At 49.9% G+C, this 17,855-nt stretch overlaps 1 protein-coding gene across 1 annotated transcript in view; it reads left to right on the forward strand.

The window, feature by feature from the left end:
* Positions 1-1,842: 1,842 nt before the first annotated feature.
* Positions 1,843-17,855, forward strand: part of DGLUCY (D-glutamate cyclase) — a gene marked incomplete at both ends in the record, with an annotated part of 54,336 nt that continues 38,323 nt past the window's right edge. Inside the window, 6 exon segments of the mRNA XM_079699197.1 lie at positions 1,843-1,950; positions 7,065-7,219; positions 9,752-9,950; positions 11,754-11,821; positions 15,549-15,640; positions 17,220-17,423. Coding sequence (XP_079555323.1) covers positions 1,843-1,950; positions 7,065-7,219; positions 9,752-9,950; positions 11,754-11,821; positions 15,549-15,640; positions 17,220-17,423 — 826 coding nt within the window.

Genomic DNA, 17,855 nt, shown 5'->3' on the forward strand with positions numbered 1-17,855 from the left:
GGAATGGTTCTCTCTTCAAACTTTGCTGAATGCCTGGCTGAGGTGCTAAGCCCTCCACAAACCTCAAGGGAACCACAGACATCCAGGACCTTAGCTGGTACCTTGGATGCTTGGCTAAAAGGTCAGGCCTGCCAGGCCCAGTGGGGGCTTGCTCAGTCCGGCAGGCAAGCACAGGATTGACCTGCCAAATCAGCTGCTTTAAGCCTCAGTATCTTCAACTGGGGTATGGAATCCAATCTCACCTGACTCTCCCGGCACCCCTACCCCAGCCCATGGGGACCGACCGTCCTCTCCTCTGTGCCTCCATGGCCCTTTGTTCCTGCAGCTATGAAAGCACCTGCAGTCAGTTTCAAATATATCTCTACCCCTTCCAGGACAGTATCATTTATACTTTTTGTGTTAGAGATTTTATACAATCTCAAATTCTTCATGAAAATAGCCATGCAGTTTACATGTTCTTCTGTCTGGGAGATGAGAGTTGAAAACACACACTGGGGGCTTCCCTGGTGGCGCAGTGATTGAGAGTCCTCCTGCCGATGCAGGGGACACGGGTTCATGCCCCGGTCTGGGAAGATCCCACATGCCACGGAGCGTCTGGGCCCGTGAGCCATGGCCGCTGAGCCTGCGTGTCCGGAGCCTGTGCTCCACAACGGGAGAGGCCACAGCAGTGAGAGGCCCGCGTACCGCAAAAAAAAAAAAAAAGAAAAAGAAAACACACATTGGTGATTTGGAATTCCACTGGGCTCGTCTCTGTAGATAGAAAGAACTGTGGAAAATCAGGCTTGTCCAGAACCTTCACTATGGACACTGCCCTTGAATCCTGCTTTCAACCAGCCTGCAGTCAGTCATTCAACAAACATGTATGAACTCCCACTTTTGTGTCAGGCACGTGGTATATTTAGATGAGGAAGGCGTGGCTGTGCCTTGGAGGCCAACACAACATGGCTATCTAGCCCTAGATTTTGCTGACATATTGATGCCTCTCTTTCTAGAGTATAAGAAGTCAATTTATAGGATTACTTTTTGAGCATATTTTCCTAGAGCTTTGAGACTATCTCTATATTTTAAAATTTACAGTTTTTATTCATTCACCAAAAATCTGTGTAAGACACTGTGCCTATAGTAGTGGTGAGAGGAGGGGATATAAAGAAGAAAACATAAAATCTCTACCTTCTATGTCCTAAATCTAAATAACAAGTCATCTGTAGACAGAAAATCTAGCCTATTAATTCCTTTGTGAGTTCACGTGGTATGCATTCATTTCTTCAGTTACTCATAAGTAGGTTTGGTGTGTGCTACGTGCTTAGGCTGTGATAAGTGCTCTGGGGGCTGAGGAAGAGCCCTAAGTTATGGACTTACCCTCTAGGCACTCGGGGTCTCTCTGGGAGAGAGAAAGGGGGTTCAGGGTCAAGTAGAACATCAGGCTGACTGCAACTCCAGGCCAAAATCAGTGGCTCAAAGAATGCTTTGGGGGCAAGGCAGCTCAGCGCCAGCCAGCACGAGCCTGTTGGGTACATCTTGGAGGTAGAAGATTCTGAACCAGTTCTGAGGAGTGGAAAGGCCTTCTGGGAGGGAGGCAGGGAGGACAGTCCAGGCCAGAGAAAGAGCACAAGCAAAGCTCTTGAAGTGTCAGGAATTTCTCATTAGAAACTGAGACATGAAGGGGATAGGGCTGGGGGAGAGCTTGCTCCAAATAACAGCCACGCCAGGACAGGGCCAGGAGCAGCCCTGGGCAGGTCGGGAGGTGGTCCTGATGCTGGATCTGCTGCCTTCCAGGGAGCTGTGCTTTCTCATCTGTCCCTCTCTGTCCTATAACCCAGATCCTCTGTAGCCCATTCAGGGATGACCTTCACACTCCACTTGAAGTCCTGCCTTCCCTCTGCTGTGAGGAGTTTGATTCTACAGAAGAAGCCAAACATCAGAAACATGTCCAGCATGGCTAGGGGTGAGTGGTGCTAAGATGTTAAAAAAATATTCCCCTTGGGCTTCCCTGGTGGCGCAGTGGTTGAGAGTCCGCCTGCCGATGCAGGGGACACGGGTTCGTGCCCCGGTCTGGGAAGATCCCACATGCCGCGGAGCGGCTGGGCCCGTGAGCCATGGCCGCTGAGCCTGCGCGTGCGGAGCCTGTGCTCTGCAACGGGAGAGGCCACAACAGTGAGAGGCCCGCGTACCGCAAAAAAATATATATATATATATTCCCTGGAAATAGCAGCCATGTAGGGCCCAGGAACTCCTGAGACGCTTAGCTTCTGCACGGGAGACGGAAAGTAAGAGCAGAAGGAGATTCTCGCTGGTCACTAATTAACTTTCCAGAAGGAGCGGGCACCTTGGACCAGACTCAGGTGTGAAGTCTATTACCAACCAGCTCTGCTTGGTCCCCATAGCTCCATAGGGAGAACCGCCAACGACCTCCAATGATAGAAAGCTTTTCCCTTCTGGGAAAAGTGCCCCCATATTACGCTGCATTTTAATCTGCTTTTGATTCAGACCAAGTCTCCCTCCTTGGACTGGTCTTCTTGGACTGGTGGCACCCATCTCCCTACTACATCCCAGGAGTGACACCCAAGGCTCTAAAAGGTCCTGCAAGAAAAAACAGATATCCAAATTGTCACTGACCTGAATCCCAGCAAAATTTCACAATGAGAAAGACGTTTCTGGTTATGGTGGAGTCACCAGCAACACAGATTAAAGTACTAAAGCAGGACAATTGTCCTTGTTTATGGACACGTCCGGCCTCTGTTGCTATTTGTGGGCCAACAATTATCTAGTCTTGCCTAACAAACCACCCCAAACTTAGTGGTTTAAACCATAATTCTGCCCTGAGGCTGGGCTCCACGGGTGTCCGCTGGGCTAGACCACGAAGGTGGCTTCTTCCTCACATGTCTGGAGTGTCCACTGGGATGGCTGGAACCACTGGGACTAGCCTCTCATTTCTCTCTCTAGGAAGCCCCTCTAGCAGTGGAAGCCAAACTTCTTTACGGAGTAGCTCAGGCCTCCATGGGAAATATTCCACGAGGACAAGCCCTAATGCACAAGCACATATCAAGCCTCTGCTTGCATCACACCTCCTCATGTCCCGTTAGCACAGCAAGTCATGTGGCCCAGGCCAGCGTCAAGGGGGAGGGGGCTCCCAGTGTTGTGAATACCGGGAAGTGTGCTTTACAGGGTCAGCAAGTAACAGTGGACCACAACCCTTCGTACACATGATGGACCAGTAAACTCTAGCTCAACCAGGTCAACCCTGCTCACTAGAACCTTGGGGGGCCAAGGGCGCAGGCGGCTCCTTACTGGCTGTTGCTGTGGGCAGACTGTGTGACCTCTCTGAGCCTCATCTATTACTGAAAGTAACCACGGAATCTTCCCCACAGAGCTGATGTACATAAGATGCGGGACCCACGTTAGCTGCTGTCTGTCGTGGATTCTCCACAAGGGAAGCAGCTCATTTTGTGGAACAGCTGGAGCTCTCCAGCTTGAGACTACGTCTTCCAGGGCTTTAGATCAGATTAGGAACTTTAAAAGGCTTTTGCTTCTTCTTCTTCTTTTTTTTTCTCTTGTTATTAAGTTAAAAAAAATGAAAACATTGCTTTTTGGGTAAAAGGACTCAGAGGACTCACTTCATTTCTCGCCACAAAGAAAAAGCTATCGTGACCTTAGATGGAGCCCGAGAGAGCTGACCATAAAGTAGCCCCACCTCGTGTGTCCACCGCCCCTCCAAAAAGGCACCACGGAGCCTTCTATTCCATGTCCTGTTATAATGGGGATGACGCGGGGACTTTCTATGACCAGCAGCAGAGATGAGCAAAACCAAAACACAGTGCCTTCTGAAGAACATTTAATTAAAAAGGAAACAGAGAAGCTTTGTGCACATAATACCTCGTGATTTATGGTATTAATCCAGTTTCCTCTTGAAACAGGCTTCGGAGGTAAGAAAGGGGTGGGTAGGGGATGGGAGGCCTCTAGGCTGGCTGTATTCCCTTCCCTCACTCCAGATTATTTTTGGAGAATTCTGGGCTTGCTTGAGCCGTGCAACCAGCTTCCTTGAGCTTTCGGCAGTGGGGGGTGTTCAGTTTGACCTCCTTTGGAAAGTCTGTAGCATTGGCAGGCTCTGTAGGGTTTGAGGTAATGAGTTCCAGGCAGTTAGAGCAGGAGCCAGTCCCAGACTTTCCCTGCAGAGGGTCACATCTGCTTCACTACCCTATGCCCAAGGAGGAAGATGCTGGAGGTGATGGACCCATCCTGGGGAGGCCCATGCCCGCAGCCCAGTGGTGACCTCAGAGGGACACAGGGGTCATCTGTCTGAGGCTTAAATCCTGGCTGTGCCACATACCAGCTGTATAACCCTGGGAAAGTCACTCTATCTCTCTGAGCCTTACTCTCCTCTTGTATAAAATACAGATGATGGATTACACATGTAAATTACTTAGCACAGAGATCCTGGTACATAATAAGCACTCAGAAAATATTAGCTGACAGATATTATTGCAGAAAAGAAATGTCCACTTGTTGATAGAGCATACCTGGCATTTAGGAGATTTGTCACCAAGGTTATTTCTCCAAAAGAGTATATTTTTCTTTGGGATGATCTTTTTTTTTAAGGAAATAGTCCTTTTTTTTGAAACATAACTTTTCTTGTTTGTTTTTCCTCCAGTTAGTTTTCCTCCAGATACCTATTTATTGCATAAATTTTAGAATATTGAGGAAAGCACAAAGAAGGAAATTAAAATCACCCACAATCTTGTCAGCGGAGATAGCCGTGATTAACATGAAGATGTGTTTCCTTCTAGTTCTTTCTCTTATCTCCTTTAAAAAGGAGAATATGCTGAACATAATGTTGTGTTACCTAGTAATGTTCCTTTAACAGTACATCCCAAATATCTTCTAATATCTTTAAATATTTCTTCTGTACCATAATTTTAAATGTCTATACAAGATTCACTGAATGAATGTAACTCCAACTCCTACTTTCCGAATACCTGTGTTAGGTAATTTACACACAGGAAAGGACTCAAGGAGTTCTCTTTGAGGTCGGTATGATTACTGCCATCTTATCCATGGGAAAACCAAGCCCAGGGTCACAGCACTGGCCAGAGGCAGAACCAGGATTCAAACTCAGGTTTGTTTGCCTCCAAAGCCAAAGGACGTCCCGTTCCAGAGGTGCGCTGGTTGCCCCCAGAGGAGATTGTGGCGTGCACGTGGGGGTCTTCCTCTAAAACTCCAGTAAGACTATCTCTTTGGAGGAGAGTTGAGGATTCTGAGCCTGCTCAGTTAAGAACCTGCCCAGACAAAAGAAGTGAACAGTCTCTTTCCCAAAAAGGATACCCAAATGGCCAATACAGCATACAAAAAGGCACTCATCTGCATTACTCATTAGGAGGGTGCAAATTAAAACCACAGTTCGATGCCACTGGAAAGGCTGGAATGAAAAAGGCAGGTAATACCAAGTGTTGAAGAGGATATGGAGCAACCACGAACTCACACGCCACTGGTGGGAGTATAAACCGGTACAACTGAGATAGGCTGGGACCTGGGACCCTTTGCTGCAGTGCTGCAATGCTTGCACCTGGACAAATGTCTCCTCGAGCTACAAAATGCAAAGAAACTATAAAGGCTAAAAATAACTGTGTGCATGCGCAGTTGGGGAAAATTCTGGACAAAAGATACAAAAAGACCGAAAAACCCAACTGCCACTTCTGAAGAGCTGGGAGCAAAAACAGGGTGTCAGAAGCAAAAGCGGGGTACTGTGCATGACCCCTGCACTCAACGCCACCAAAAGGCTGGGCAAAACACCTAAGCCACCGCTCCGGCCCAGCCCCTAGACACACCCCTACCCTCACCCCATGTAAGGAACCAGCTTACCCTGTGTCGGGAAGCGAGCAAGAGAACCTGTTACTTATTTTCGTTCCCTCCTGTGGCCGCAGGGGCCCCAATAAAGGGGCCAATCACCAAACCCAGAATTTCTTGATTGACCTCTTATCAATTTCTATTGATTGGGGAAGGCCAAGAACCTGTCAATATCACAACCACTTTGGAACCTGCTTGGCAGTATCTACTAAAGCCGAGCAATTATGTTTCCTACAACTGTAGGTATGTGCCAAACAGAACCGTGCACATGTGTGCCCAAAATGCATGTACTAAAATGTTCACGGAGGCACCATTTGTAATAACCTGACACTGGAAGCGATTCAAATATCCATCAGCAATAGTTTTAGGTAAATGCATTGTAGTAATGAGTATACCACAGAGCAATGAGAATGAACCCACTATTGGTGAGTGAAGGAAGGTAGGCTGAAAAGACACATACTGTGTGGTTCCGTTCTAGGAAGAACATGTACGGAGAACAGGCAAAAGTAATCTGTGGGGCTTCCCTGATGGCGCAGTGGTTGAGAGTCCGCCTGCCCATGCAGGGGACGTGGCTTCGTGCCCTGGTCCAGGAGGATCCCACATGCCGCGGAGCGGCTGGGCCCGTGAGCCATGGCTGCTGAGCCTGTGCGTCCGGAGCCTGTGCTCTGCAATGGGAGAGGCCACAACAGTGAGAGGCCCGCGTAACGCAAAAAAAAAAAAAAAAGTAATCTGTGGCGTTAGAAGTCAGTGGCTATCCCTGTGGGGGGGCGTGTGGAGGATGATGACCAGAAGGGGCATAGGGGGTCCTGGGATGCTGGTAACACTCTGTGTCTTGACCAGGATGCCGGTTCCATGGTGTGTTCATTTTGTGAAAGTTACCAAGCTGTACACATACGTGCGTTTTTCTGTGTATATGTTATGCTTCAATAAAAAGTTAAATTAAAAAGCCTCTACAGGGGCTTCCCTGGTGGCGCAGTGGTTGAGAGTCCGCCTGCCGATGCAGGGGACACGGGTTCTTGACCCGGTCTGGGAAGATCCCACGTGCCGCGGAGCGGCTAGGACCGTGATCCATGGCCGCTCAGCCTGCGCGTCCGGAGCCTGTGCTCCGCAACGGGAGAGGCCACAACAGTGAGAGGCCCGCGTACTGCAAAAAAAAAAAAAAAAAAAAAAAAAAAAGCCTCTACAAGAAGGAACTGACTGCATTCTTCCCTTCTCTCACCAGACCCACGGCTCCAGCCAGTGTGGTGGTCCTGCCCAGGTCCCTTGCTCCGGCCTTTGAAAAGTTCTGCCAGGTCAACAGTGGCCCTCTGCCGCTGCTGGGCGAAAGTGAGCCAGGCAAGTGGACGTTGCCTGCCCTGGATGCTGTCCCAGGTACCAGGTAAAAAACCTGAGTTTTCGGGGTTAAATCTTGGGAGTGGCCAGATGCTGCAGCCAGGTGTGTCTGTCACCAGGGACCTCTTTGTCCAACCACGGGGACCCCATGGTGCCTGGCATGGAGCCTCACTCCATGTTGCTTTGGAAGGGGCTGACGTCTTCGCATGTCCACTCCTAACCCTGTCCCCTGCCCCTGCCCCTGCCCTGGGAAAAATCTTTGGGACTACCAAGAAAGTCCAGCCCTGGACAGATGGCACTGCCATCCGTCCACTTCGTCACCCAAGCTAGAAACCTGACTCCACAGGATTAAGAAGGAAATAAAACCACCTGCAATTACGTCCAGAGACAGACATTGTTAATACTGTCATGAATGTTCTCCCAGACTTTTTTTTTTTTTTTTTTTTTTGCGGTACACGGGCCTCTCACTGCTGTGGCCTCTCCCGTTGCGGAGCACAGGCTCCGGACACGCAGGCTCAGCGGCCATGGCTCACGGGCCCAGCCACTCCGCTGCACGTGGGATCCTCCCAGACCGGGGCACGAACCCGCGTCCCTTGCATCGGCAGGCGGACTCTCAACCACTGCGCCACCAGGGAAGCCCTCCCAGACTTTTAAAATACAACATATGGAATAAATGGCCCTACTGATTCTGCTTCCAAGGAGCACTTGGGGAGCCCACATTTCTCCTGCCCTCCTAGCTCAGGCTCACATCTCTCTCCGAAAATCCTGTGACATCTTAACTGCTCTCCTTGTCCCACTCTTTCCCTCTGCTATTCTCCCACCCCATCCCCATCTTCTCTCCCACTGGAGTGACTTTTTCTACATCTGATCACGTGACTCCCTCGTTTAAAGTTCTTCAGTGTAGGGACTTCACTGGTGGCGCAGTGATTAAGATTTCGTGCACCCAATGCAGGGGGCCCAGGTTCGATCCCTCGTCAGGGAACTAGATCCCACATGCATGCTGCAACTAAGGAGCCCACATGCCACAACTAAGGAGCTCCTAAGACCCAGCACAACCAAATACATACATACATAGATAAATAAAATATTTTAAAAAGAAAAAGTTCTTTGGTGCCTTCCTGTGGCTTGTACTTTACTTGATATCAGGCCCTGGCTCAGTACCGACCCCCCTCCGACAGTCCAGTCATCCCCAACCGTCTCCTCAGAGAAAAAGTTCCCAGGAACATTCTTCTCTTATCATTTGTGGACTCCAGGGGTGGCAGCGTCCTTCAGAGCCCCACCTGGGTCCGAGGTCAACTCCTTTACTAGCCCCTCCCATGCTGCCATCTCAGCGGCTTTTAGGGGCTTGATGCCTCCATGCTGTTCACATTGCTGCTCCCCCTGCCTAGGATGTGCTTTCTTCCTTGTCAAACTGGTGAACTCCTATTCAGCCTTTAGGACCCAGCTCCAGCATCTCCCCATTTGTGGGAGAGAATAGATTTCTCCCTTCTCTGAGTTACTCCTCTATCTAGGCAGTTAGCACTCACTGCTCTGTATTGCTAGCATCTGATTTCAATGGAGTCTCGCCTACCAAAGTAGGATTTCATGCTTCTTAAAGGCTGGCCGTTATCCTCTCCATCACTATAGCCCATCACCTGGCCTGTGCCTGGCACGGAGGAGCGACTCAGCAAAATGGTTTTGGAGTGAATGAAGAATAGGCTTGGGCCTCCCTGGTGGCGCAGTGGTTGAGAGTCCGCCTGCCGATGCAGGGGACACGGGTTCGTGCCCCGGTCCGGGAAGATCCCACATGCCACAGAGCGGCTGGGCCCGTGAGCCATGGCCGCTGAGCCTGCGCGTCCGGAGCCTGTGCTCCGCAGCGGGAGAGGCCACAACAGTGAGAGGCCCGCGTACCGCAAAAAAAAAAAAAAAAAAAGAATAGGCTTATAACTAAAGACTTTCAACCCTGTGGAGGCGTTTCTCTAAGAAAGCAGAGAAAGGCCTTTCCACTGCTAGCACTGAGAGCTTCCTTGTCCCTTTGGTCTGCGGGCCTCGCCTCGATGGCAGAGAGGGCGCCATTGTCTTTTTCTTGCTGGTTTGGCTGGTTTCCGGTTGAGGTTACAGGGAATATAATAGGGCAGAGGCAGGAGCTACAGTATATTCATGCTGATTGGATAGTTTCCAGTCCGGAAAGGATGAAGGATGTTGAAGGATGCCAGCAAGGCCCCCTGCCCCAAACTGTGCTCACCACCTCGGTGCTGGTGTCTGAAATTTCAGCCCCAGGTGTCCTCTTCTCCCTCCCCAGTCCCTTTTTAAAATGCATTGTCAGGGCTTCCTGGTGGCGCAGTGGTTGAGAGTCCGCCTGCCGATGCGGGGGACACGGGTTCGTGCCCCGGTCCGGGAAGATCCCACGTGCCGCGGAGCGGCTGGGCCCGTGAGCCATGGCCGCTGAGCCTGCGCGTCCGGAGCCTGTGCTCCGCAACGGGAGAGGCCACAGCAGTGAGAGGCCCGCGTACCACAAAAAAAAAAAAAAAAAAAAAAAAAGCATTGTCAGAGTCCATACCGAGTCTGGGGGCCTATGAGCTTTCCCTTGTGTCTCCAGGACGGGCTGTCCCCAGTTCTGGAAGTATAAGTTCAGCACCTGCACGGGCAGCCTGACCTCGCTGGAGGAGTCCTTGGAGCAGCTGAAGGACACGGTGGCCTTCCTCCTGGGCAGCAGCTTCTCCCTGGAAGGGGCCTGGGAGAAGGGGGGCCTCCCCAGAAGGGACTCAGCAGGCCACGGCCACATGGGTGCATACAAGGTAGGGACGCAATCCACAAGGGCAGAATGACATGAGAATGTGGGTCATCTTGTATTGTCCTGCAGTGGGGAGAACCATGGTGCAGGAGGCAAGAGACCTAAGCTCTGGCCACTTTCTAGCTGGACAACCCAGGACAAGCGGTTAACCTCTCTGGGCTCTTTTTCCTCATCTGGAAAATGGGACCACCAGCCTCTCCCCTGCCCACCTCTGGGACTGCTGTGAGCACCCAGCATGCCCTTGGGAGTGCGAGTCAAGCCCTTCCGGACAGATCATTGTGCTGTGTAAACCAAACCTGTTTGGATTTGTCTGGCTCCTTTAACTTCGGGCACCTCAGTGAGATTTTTGAAAAAGCTCCCTGGCAGCGGGGAGAGTGCGCCTGGCTGGGTAAACGCCCAGGGATTTGTGGCAGAGCCTTGGCCAGGCTGTTAGCTGCTAGGTCACGTCTCTGTCAGGAAAGCTGGGTCATGTTCTTGGCCAGAGGCGGCCGCTGGTGGTCACTAATGCAGAGTGGCTGCCTCTCGGGGGACGTGCCCGCCATGGGGCTGCCTCCCTGCTGTGTTTGTGAGGTTTCATTCCAGCCACTGCTTGTCACGGGGTGGGGAGATGGAGGCAGTGGAGAACCCGATCCCTCAGTCCCCTGACCCCCTTCTGGACACTTGTGTGAAGTCTGGGAATGTACTCTGCTCGATGGATGGGCAGCCAGTGTCAACAGCCAGCCCCGGGTTTCTTTACGGAGGACGCAGATTGGAGATTTCATCTTGGGTCTGAGACATTTATTAAAACTTGCCTGGTTTGGGCTCCTGCCAGAGGGGCCCAGGCTGCCTCTGATGAGAGACGAGGCTGCCCACAGTGCGTGCTGCTTTTCATGTGTGAAATATGTGTCTGAGCGGTTTTCTTGACAGTTGCGAAGCGGGGCGGGGGTTGGGGGTGGGGGTGCAGAATCGCAGCTGCTGGCTGGGCCCCTGCAGGGCTGACCCTGGAACACACCGCAGTCTGTGGCAGGTAGGAGCTGGGAGGGCCTCGCGGCTCATCCTGGCCAGCCTTTCATTTTAGACGCAGAAGCTGAGGCTCGAGAGAGAAAGGGGCTTGCCTAAATCCCAAAGCCAGGCTGGAACCCAGGACTCCTGGCTCCCATCTGTAAGATGCCCCTAGTGGAGGTGTGACAATCACAAGATGCTTTGCACAGAGGTGCCCATTGCTGCCCAGAGGCAGCGCTCTGCAGAGCCACGGTCTAGCCACACCTCACCATCCCAGTGGGTACCAGACAGCTTTCTGTTTAACATCGATGCCTCTGCCCGTTGGCTGCTGGGAGAAATGGCCAGGCTGCCATCATGGATTCAGTTGGCGGCCTTGAGGGGATGCAGGGAGTCCCCCAGAAGGAGGCGCCTTGGCCTTGAGGAGTGCTGCCGGTCTCTTGTGAGTGTCCCTGGCATGTGCTCCCTCCTGCGTGCTGTTCTTCAGACATCAACCTGGCAGGCACACCAAGGTTTCATCCTGCTGCTGACAGGGTGCTAACAGCACGCCCTTCAGGCAGTTGCCAAGACTGTCCCAGTGGTATATCCTCCTGGCCATGGCCTGAAGCTTTCATAAGCCCCACTACAGGGACCAGAAAACATTCGGGGGTCGGGGGGAAAAACCAACATAAGCAGGGAAAGTCACACAGGTCATCCTGGGCAGCTTCTACTGAGGCAGGAGGAGTGAGCAGGGCTCAGTGGGGTCTGTGGACTCATAGGGCAGAGGAGACCCTGGGGCCTCCTTCGAGGCTCCCGCTTCCTGGGGACCCTCTGCCTCTGATTCTCCTAGAGGTCTTCATTTGCGTTCACGGGCCCCTTGAGGTCGGCGGAGAAAATTCAGAGGGTCTATGAAATTGGGTGGGGAAAAAATTTGCATTTTTTTTCATAGCCTCAAACTGAAATTGAGTGTTTCCTTCCCTTATGATTGTAATGAAAAAAAAAAAAGAAAAAACCAGCACCACGTCAGCAGCCCCTGTGATTTGGTGGCTGCCCAGAGAAATCACAGACATGCTCATGTCACACTCAGTCCTTCCTGACATCTCAGAAATATCCTGTATGGGGGCTTCCCTGGTGGCGCAGTGGTTGGGAGTCTGCCTGCCGATGCATGGGACGTGGGTTCGTGCCCCGGTCTGGGAGGATCCTGCGTGCTGCGGAGCGGCTGGACCCATGGGCCGTGGCTGCTGGACCTGTGCGTCTGGAGCCTGTGCTCCGCAACGGGAGAGGCCACGGCAGTGAGAGGCCCGCGTACCGCAAAAAAAAAAAAAAAAAATCTATCTATCTATCTATCTATCTATCTATCTATCTATCTATATATATATATCCTGTATGTTGATCACTACTTCAAAATTCCAAGGGTAGGTCTGCCATCTTGTTCCTTGCTTGAATTGCTAATGAAGAAGCATACCTATCACCATATGGTAGTTTTTTCATAATTTGATAACTGCTTTTGCAGCATAATTGGTTTCCTTTGTAATCCTATGCATTTCCTTTTACACTGTTAAAAATACTACTACGCAGGTCCATAGCTGCACCAGACTTCCAAAGGGGTCCAGGGTGAGTACAAAATTAAGATTCTCTGGTTTAGACCAATAACTACCAGCAATCTTCCTCAACTCTATGTCACATAAAAGTAGAAGCTATATCTTTATGATGGCTACTTGGACCTCCTCCTTCACTGAGCTGCTTTGAGCTCTTGGTCCTGAGGGCTTTCATCCGTGCTGCTTCTATTTTTTAACATTTTTTCACCTGATTTCTTGACAGAGGTGCCTTGTGCCACCATTGCTGGCTTTTGCTGCCCTCTGGTGGTCACAGTGAGGCCAGTTCCCAAGGACAAACTGTAATGGCTGGTGCAGGCCTGTTGCTCCGTGGGGGGTGAGCATGGACAACCGGTTCTCATTGGCGACCCAGGTCAGTGTCCACTCTCGTTCATGATTCTGACAGCTGCACGTGGACTTCTGCCTGAGAAGACGGGAACTTGCTGTGTTCCTGAGTTCCCCTGACTTGTCCTCATCTTTCCCAGCGGTCCTGGGGGTTAAGGCCCTGGACAAGACCCAGATTCCTGCAGTAGCACCAGGGCTGGGTTTGCAGGTGCCCTTCAGGCCTGAAGGTGGCACCCTTGGCAGAACAGCCAGCCTCATCCATTGGTCCCTGTGAACTTCAAGTGAACCAGGGGTTGGGGAAGCAGGTGGTGGAGGATGTCAGCAGAGCTATTTGTCTTGAAATTTGAAATCATAGTAACTGCTAATCTAGGCAATTGTTCAGTGGCATATCTGGGCAGGGGACAGCTCACTTCCAAATGTTAACTTGAACCAAAAGCCATTGATCCCCAGTGTATTAACTCAGTCTGATGGCAAGTGAGCAGATTCAAGCGTGGAAGCTTCCCAGGCCTCTTGGAGGCTCTCAGAGGGCCTGATGAGAGCTTGGGATTGGGTCTTGGGTGAGAGTCAGAGTTCAGAGTAATTGAACTCACTCAGCTGCTTAACAAACAAAATCAGACAAAGCCCGGCCTTCTGTAAAAATGCAATCAGCACTTGTCACCTCCCTCACAGAAAGACGGTCTCAGGACCACCCAGAGCAGAGTGTCGGCCGTTTTATCATTAGTGGGATGAATCGAACCCAGTACATCCATCTTTGCTGTCTTCGTGAGCGCTCTGAGATCGGCCAGGGGTAGGGATGCTGTTGGTCGTCAAGCAGCAGAGTTTCTGTCTAGGTTATGTGACTCGGTCTGCACCAAGATACGCTGAAAATCTCAACCTGTATGATGACAGTGTTGGACTAAATGCCCCCTAGTCTCCTCCAGCGACCACACCAAGCATTTAAGATTCCATGCTCTGAAACTATGCACCTCAAAATGGACTAGAGGTCAGCAAGCATTCTGGGTTGGTAAAGTCCTGACTCCTGGCGTCCTCCCTGGGCTTCTCCAGTTTACAGTGGTTCTGTGACTAGAGCTGCTCTTGGAGAAAGAACCATAAACTACTCAACATGTTCAAATCAGATAGTACCAGCCAGTGCAGGACCCAGTGCAATTCACTTTCTTCTTCCATTTTTAAAAATATTTTATTTTTTTTTATTTAGTTTATTTTTTACTTTTTGGCTGCATCGAGTCTTCATTGTGGCATGCAGGCTTCTCTCTACTTGTGGCGTGCGGGTTTTCTCTCTCTAGTTGTGGTGCGCGGGCTCCGGAGTTCTCAGGTTCTGCAGTGTGCTGCATGCGGGCTGTCTTGCTGAGGCGTACGAGTTCAGTAGTTGTGATTCACGGGCTTAGTTCCCCCGTGGCATGTGGGATCTTAGTTCCTCTACCAGGGATCGAACCCGCGTCCCCTGCATTGGAAGGCAGATTCTTTACCACTGGACCACCAGGGAGGTCCCTTTTTTTTTTTAATATAAGACAATTTTTAAATAATTTTTATTTTTAAGATTAAGCATCCTCATTGACAATCCAGAAACAGTCCGTGCTCTTTGGATGCACACACTTAAAATGGTTGAAAGTGATTCCCCAATTTTCAATGGCAAGGTATGAAAAAAGAACATGTTCACAAATGCAGATGAATTCCTTTGTTGGGTATCAAAGATCTTTCCAAACCTGACCACGGGGAGCCTGTGGTGTGTCAGCCAGGGCATGTTCCATTGTTCTGGCCTTCTCAGCTGACCAGTTTTGAAGCTGCCAGCGCCTGCAGTACGTCTGGGCTTAAGGGGGCTGTTACTCTGACCTAGGAGGGAATTGGGTGGGTTTCCAGTTCCTGAATGCACAGGCTTATGGTGCAATGACTTAAGGAATAAAGTCATAAAACACAGGCCTATATCCCACAGCAAAGATCTTTCTGACTGTTTTTCATCCCAGTGCTGGGTCTCACCAGAGAAGCTTGTCTTTCAGCTCAAATATGTTTTGATTAAATATATTTCTATCAGAGGAAGGCTCACGGTCCAATCTAACAGAAGTGCCAAAGTTTTGTTTGATATTTTGAGACATCTTGGAGGTTAGTGGGGCTTTGAGAGCAAAGGTGAAGGCAAGCAACTCAATTAAGCAAAGCATTTCACGTGGTATTTGCCTGGTGTTTGAAAGCAATACTGTCGGTCCATTTTTTCAAAGGCCAAGGGTGCTATTACACTGAAGCGACACACGAGGGCCCCCTAACTAGCACACAGTAAGGTAAGGATGTGACAGAGACGTTAAAAATAACTGTTGCAACCCATTGTTGTAGACAGAGGAAGGTTCTAGCCAGGTCAGCCCGGCTTGCACTACAAATAATAGAATTTAGTGCTACTTTCAATTTATTTTTAAAGCATTCATGGGCGCTTAGCTATTAGAATGGCCTCATGATAGGGGAAGATTATCTCTAATATGGCGATAGGGCATAAACACCAAGATCCAGGGGATTCTATTCGTTTATTCACACAAATGTATTGGGAGCCTACTCTGTGCCCAGATCTTAGGAATAAAATGCCACAGGAGACAAGGTGCAGTTCTCAGGGAGCTTGTGGTCATTTACAAGTGTGTGTGTGCTCACGTGTGTACACACATCCACACACCCACCGTAAACATCCTCCAGCACGATGGTCTCAGCCCTCTCCTGTCCCCTGCCAGGGGGATGCCCTGGAGAAGAGCTCTTACTGCGGCTGGGATCCCAGTGTTCTGGCCTTCTCAGCTGACCAGTCTCGAAGCTGTCAGCGCCTGCAGTATGTCTGGGCTTAAGGGGGCTGTTACTCTAACCTCGGAGGGAATTGGCATCATTGGTCAGGGACCACCTTGAATCTTTCTAGTTTATAAAAATCATGCTCAAACTTCAATATTTCAACTTCTATTAGCAATAGATTAATTGCTGCACATCTCACCACAGATGGGCCAAAACCCCATGTCACACTTCGAGCTGACTGTTCTAGTGTGTGATGGCTTTAGAGTGACCAATTTTAGGTTTTGCCCCAGACACAGAAAAACAATTGCATTCATCGAAATCCTTAGTTCTTCCACTTTTTATCACAGCTGAAAGTTAAGTTAGAATGCTTGACGCATCTGTCAGTAGGTTTTCCTTCTGAAGTGTTGGCTGACTTTGGCTTTCTGTTAGATCTGAGAAATTTTACAGTTTCCTGTGAAATCCAAGACGTTGTTACTTACTCAATTCATGTCTACATTGATTGAGCACTTACTGTGTGCACCTGTGAGATGGATAAGCCATGGTCCCTCTTCTCTGGGACTATACATCTGAGTGGGGTTGAAGTACTCAAGGATCATAATGACACTGAAGAAAGCAGAAGGTCTAAATTAAGTTATAGTGAGGATTAAGCACCTAACAGGCCAGGCACAAGGACATGAGAATGGATAAGATATAGCACCTGGTTCAATAATGCAAAGCATCACTTATACCGAGGGCTTACACTGGACCAGGCACTTTGCGAAACACTTTTATGTGCATTTTCCAGTTCACTTCTGACAACAACCAGATGAGGGATTATCATTATTTTACAGTTGAAGAAACAGGTTTACAGAGGACAAAGTCACATCTCCTGCTCAAGTGTGTTCACCATGCAAAGTCCTGTCTTAATAACTGTGCTACAGGGCATCCGTTGCCCAGAATCTAGTGGGGGAGAACAAAATTAGCATAGGGCTTCCCTGGTGACGCAGTGGTTGAGAGTCCGCCTGCTGATGCAGGGGACATGGGTTTGTGCCCTGGTCCAGGAAGACCCCACATGCCGCGGAGCGGCTGGGCCCGTGAGCCGTGGCCGCTGAGCCTGTGCATCCGGAGCCTGTGCTCCGCAACGGGAGAGGCCGCAGCAGTGAGAGGCCCGCGTACCACAAAAAAATTTTAAAAAATTAGCATAAACCAAAACAAAATATACGGGACATGAGAAAAATAGAAGCTATGTTCAGAGAGAACTATTTGTCAGCAGATCTAACAACGGCTGCAAAGTAAAGCAAGATGGCTTGATGCGTTGTACATGTTTAGTAAGTACTTTCTGATATCCATGGGATTGCATTGGTGGAAACTCCTAGAGCCCCAACTGTAGCTGTGGGTACCTCACTTCTTTGCCCACACTCAACCCATCTTCACTTTCCTAAAAATCTGGGGCCCCCGTTAATGTGGAACTTGATTTAGTCGTAAGCCAGCTTGTTCTGACCTGGTGCCAACAAATGGTTAAGGAGTGCCGTTGGCTAAGTCAAGGCATGGGCGCCATCTTTCCCATTAACGGTGGGCTAGATGGTCATGGACAGGGTTTGATGAAGTGGTCTGGGCTCAGCCCCTCCTGTTGTGTGCCTTAGAAATGCCCCTGGCTTTCACCAGCTCACTGGGTTGCACAGTTATGACTGACCTGAAGGGTACAGCAGCTCCAGCCAGATGTCTCACCCCTGAGGGAATGCCAGAGATCCATCACATTTCCCAGGATCCTTTGCACTGCAGCATGGTGTCAGCTTCAGTCGCTCAGAAGATCAGAGAACTGGAGATGATAATTGCCATCGACCTAGGTAAGAAACCAAGCAGTCACACCTCAAGGACCTGGAGAAGTTCATCACTGATGAATGTTCAGGGGAAAAAGCAGCATGCCAACTGTATTTACAGTATGATTTTTTTTTTAATGCTAATACTGTGCATGAATCCGGAAAAGAAGTAAATGCACCAAAATACTAACAGTGAAGATCTCTGGATAGCGTGATTGTGGATGATTTTTGTTTTCTTCATTTTTTTCCCCCAAATTTTCAACACTCAACGTATGAGGGAGTTTGGGAGGTGGGCACGTTCCCATCCAGAACTAAATTGGGGTTGACTAGGGAAGAAAAAGGGAGAGGAATGGTTCCTAGGTAGTCAACTACCACCATTTAACCAATGTCATCCGTCATTCCGTAATAATGTCCCTAATCATCTTCTTTTGTGCCATTGCCTGGGGTTGGGCGTAGACC

The sequence above is a fragment of the Hyperoodon ampullatus genome (genome assembly GCF_949752795.1).
Source record: "Hyperoodon ampullatus genome assembly, chromosome: 3".
NCBI classification, from domain to species: domain Eukaryota; kingdom Metazoa; phylum Chordata; class Mammalia; order Artiodactyla; family Ziphiidae; genus Hyperoodon; species Hyperoodon ampullatus.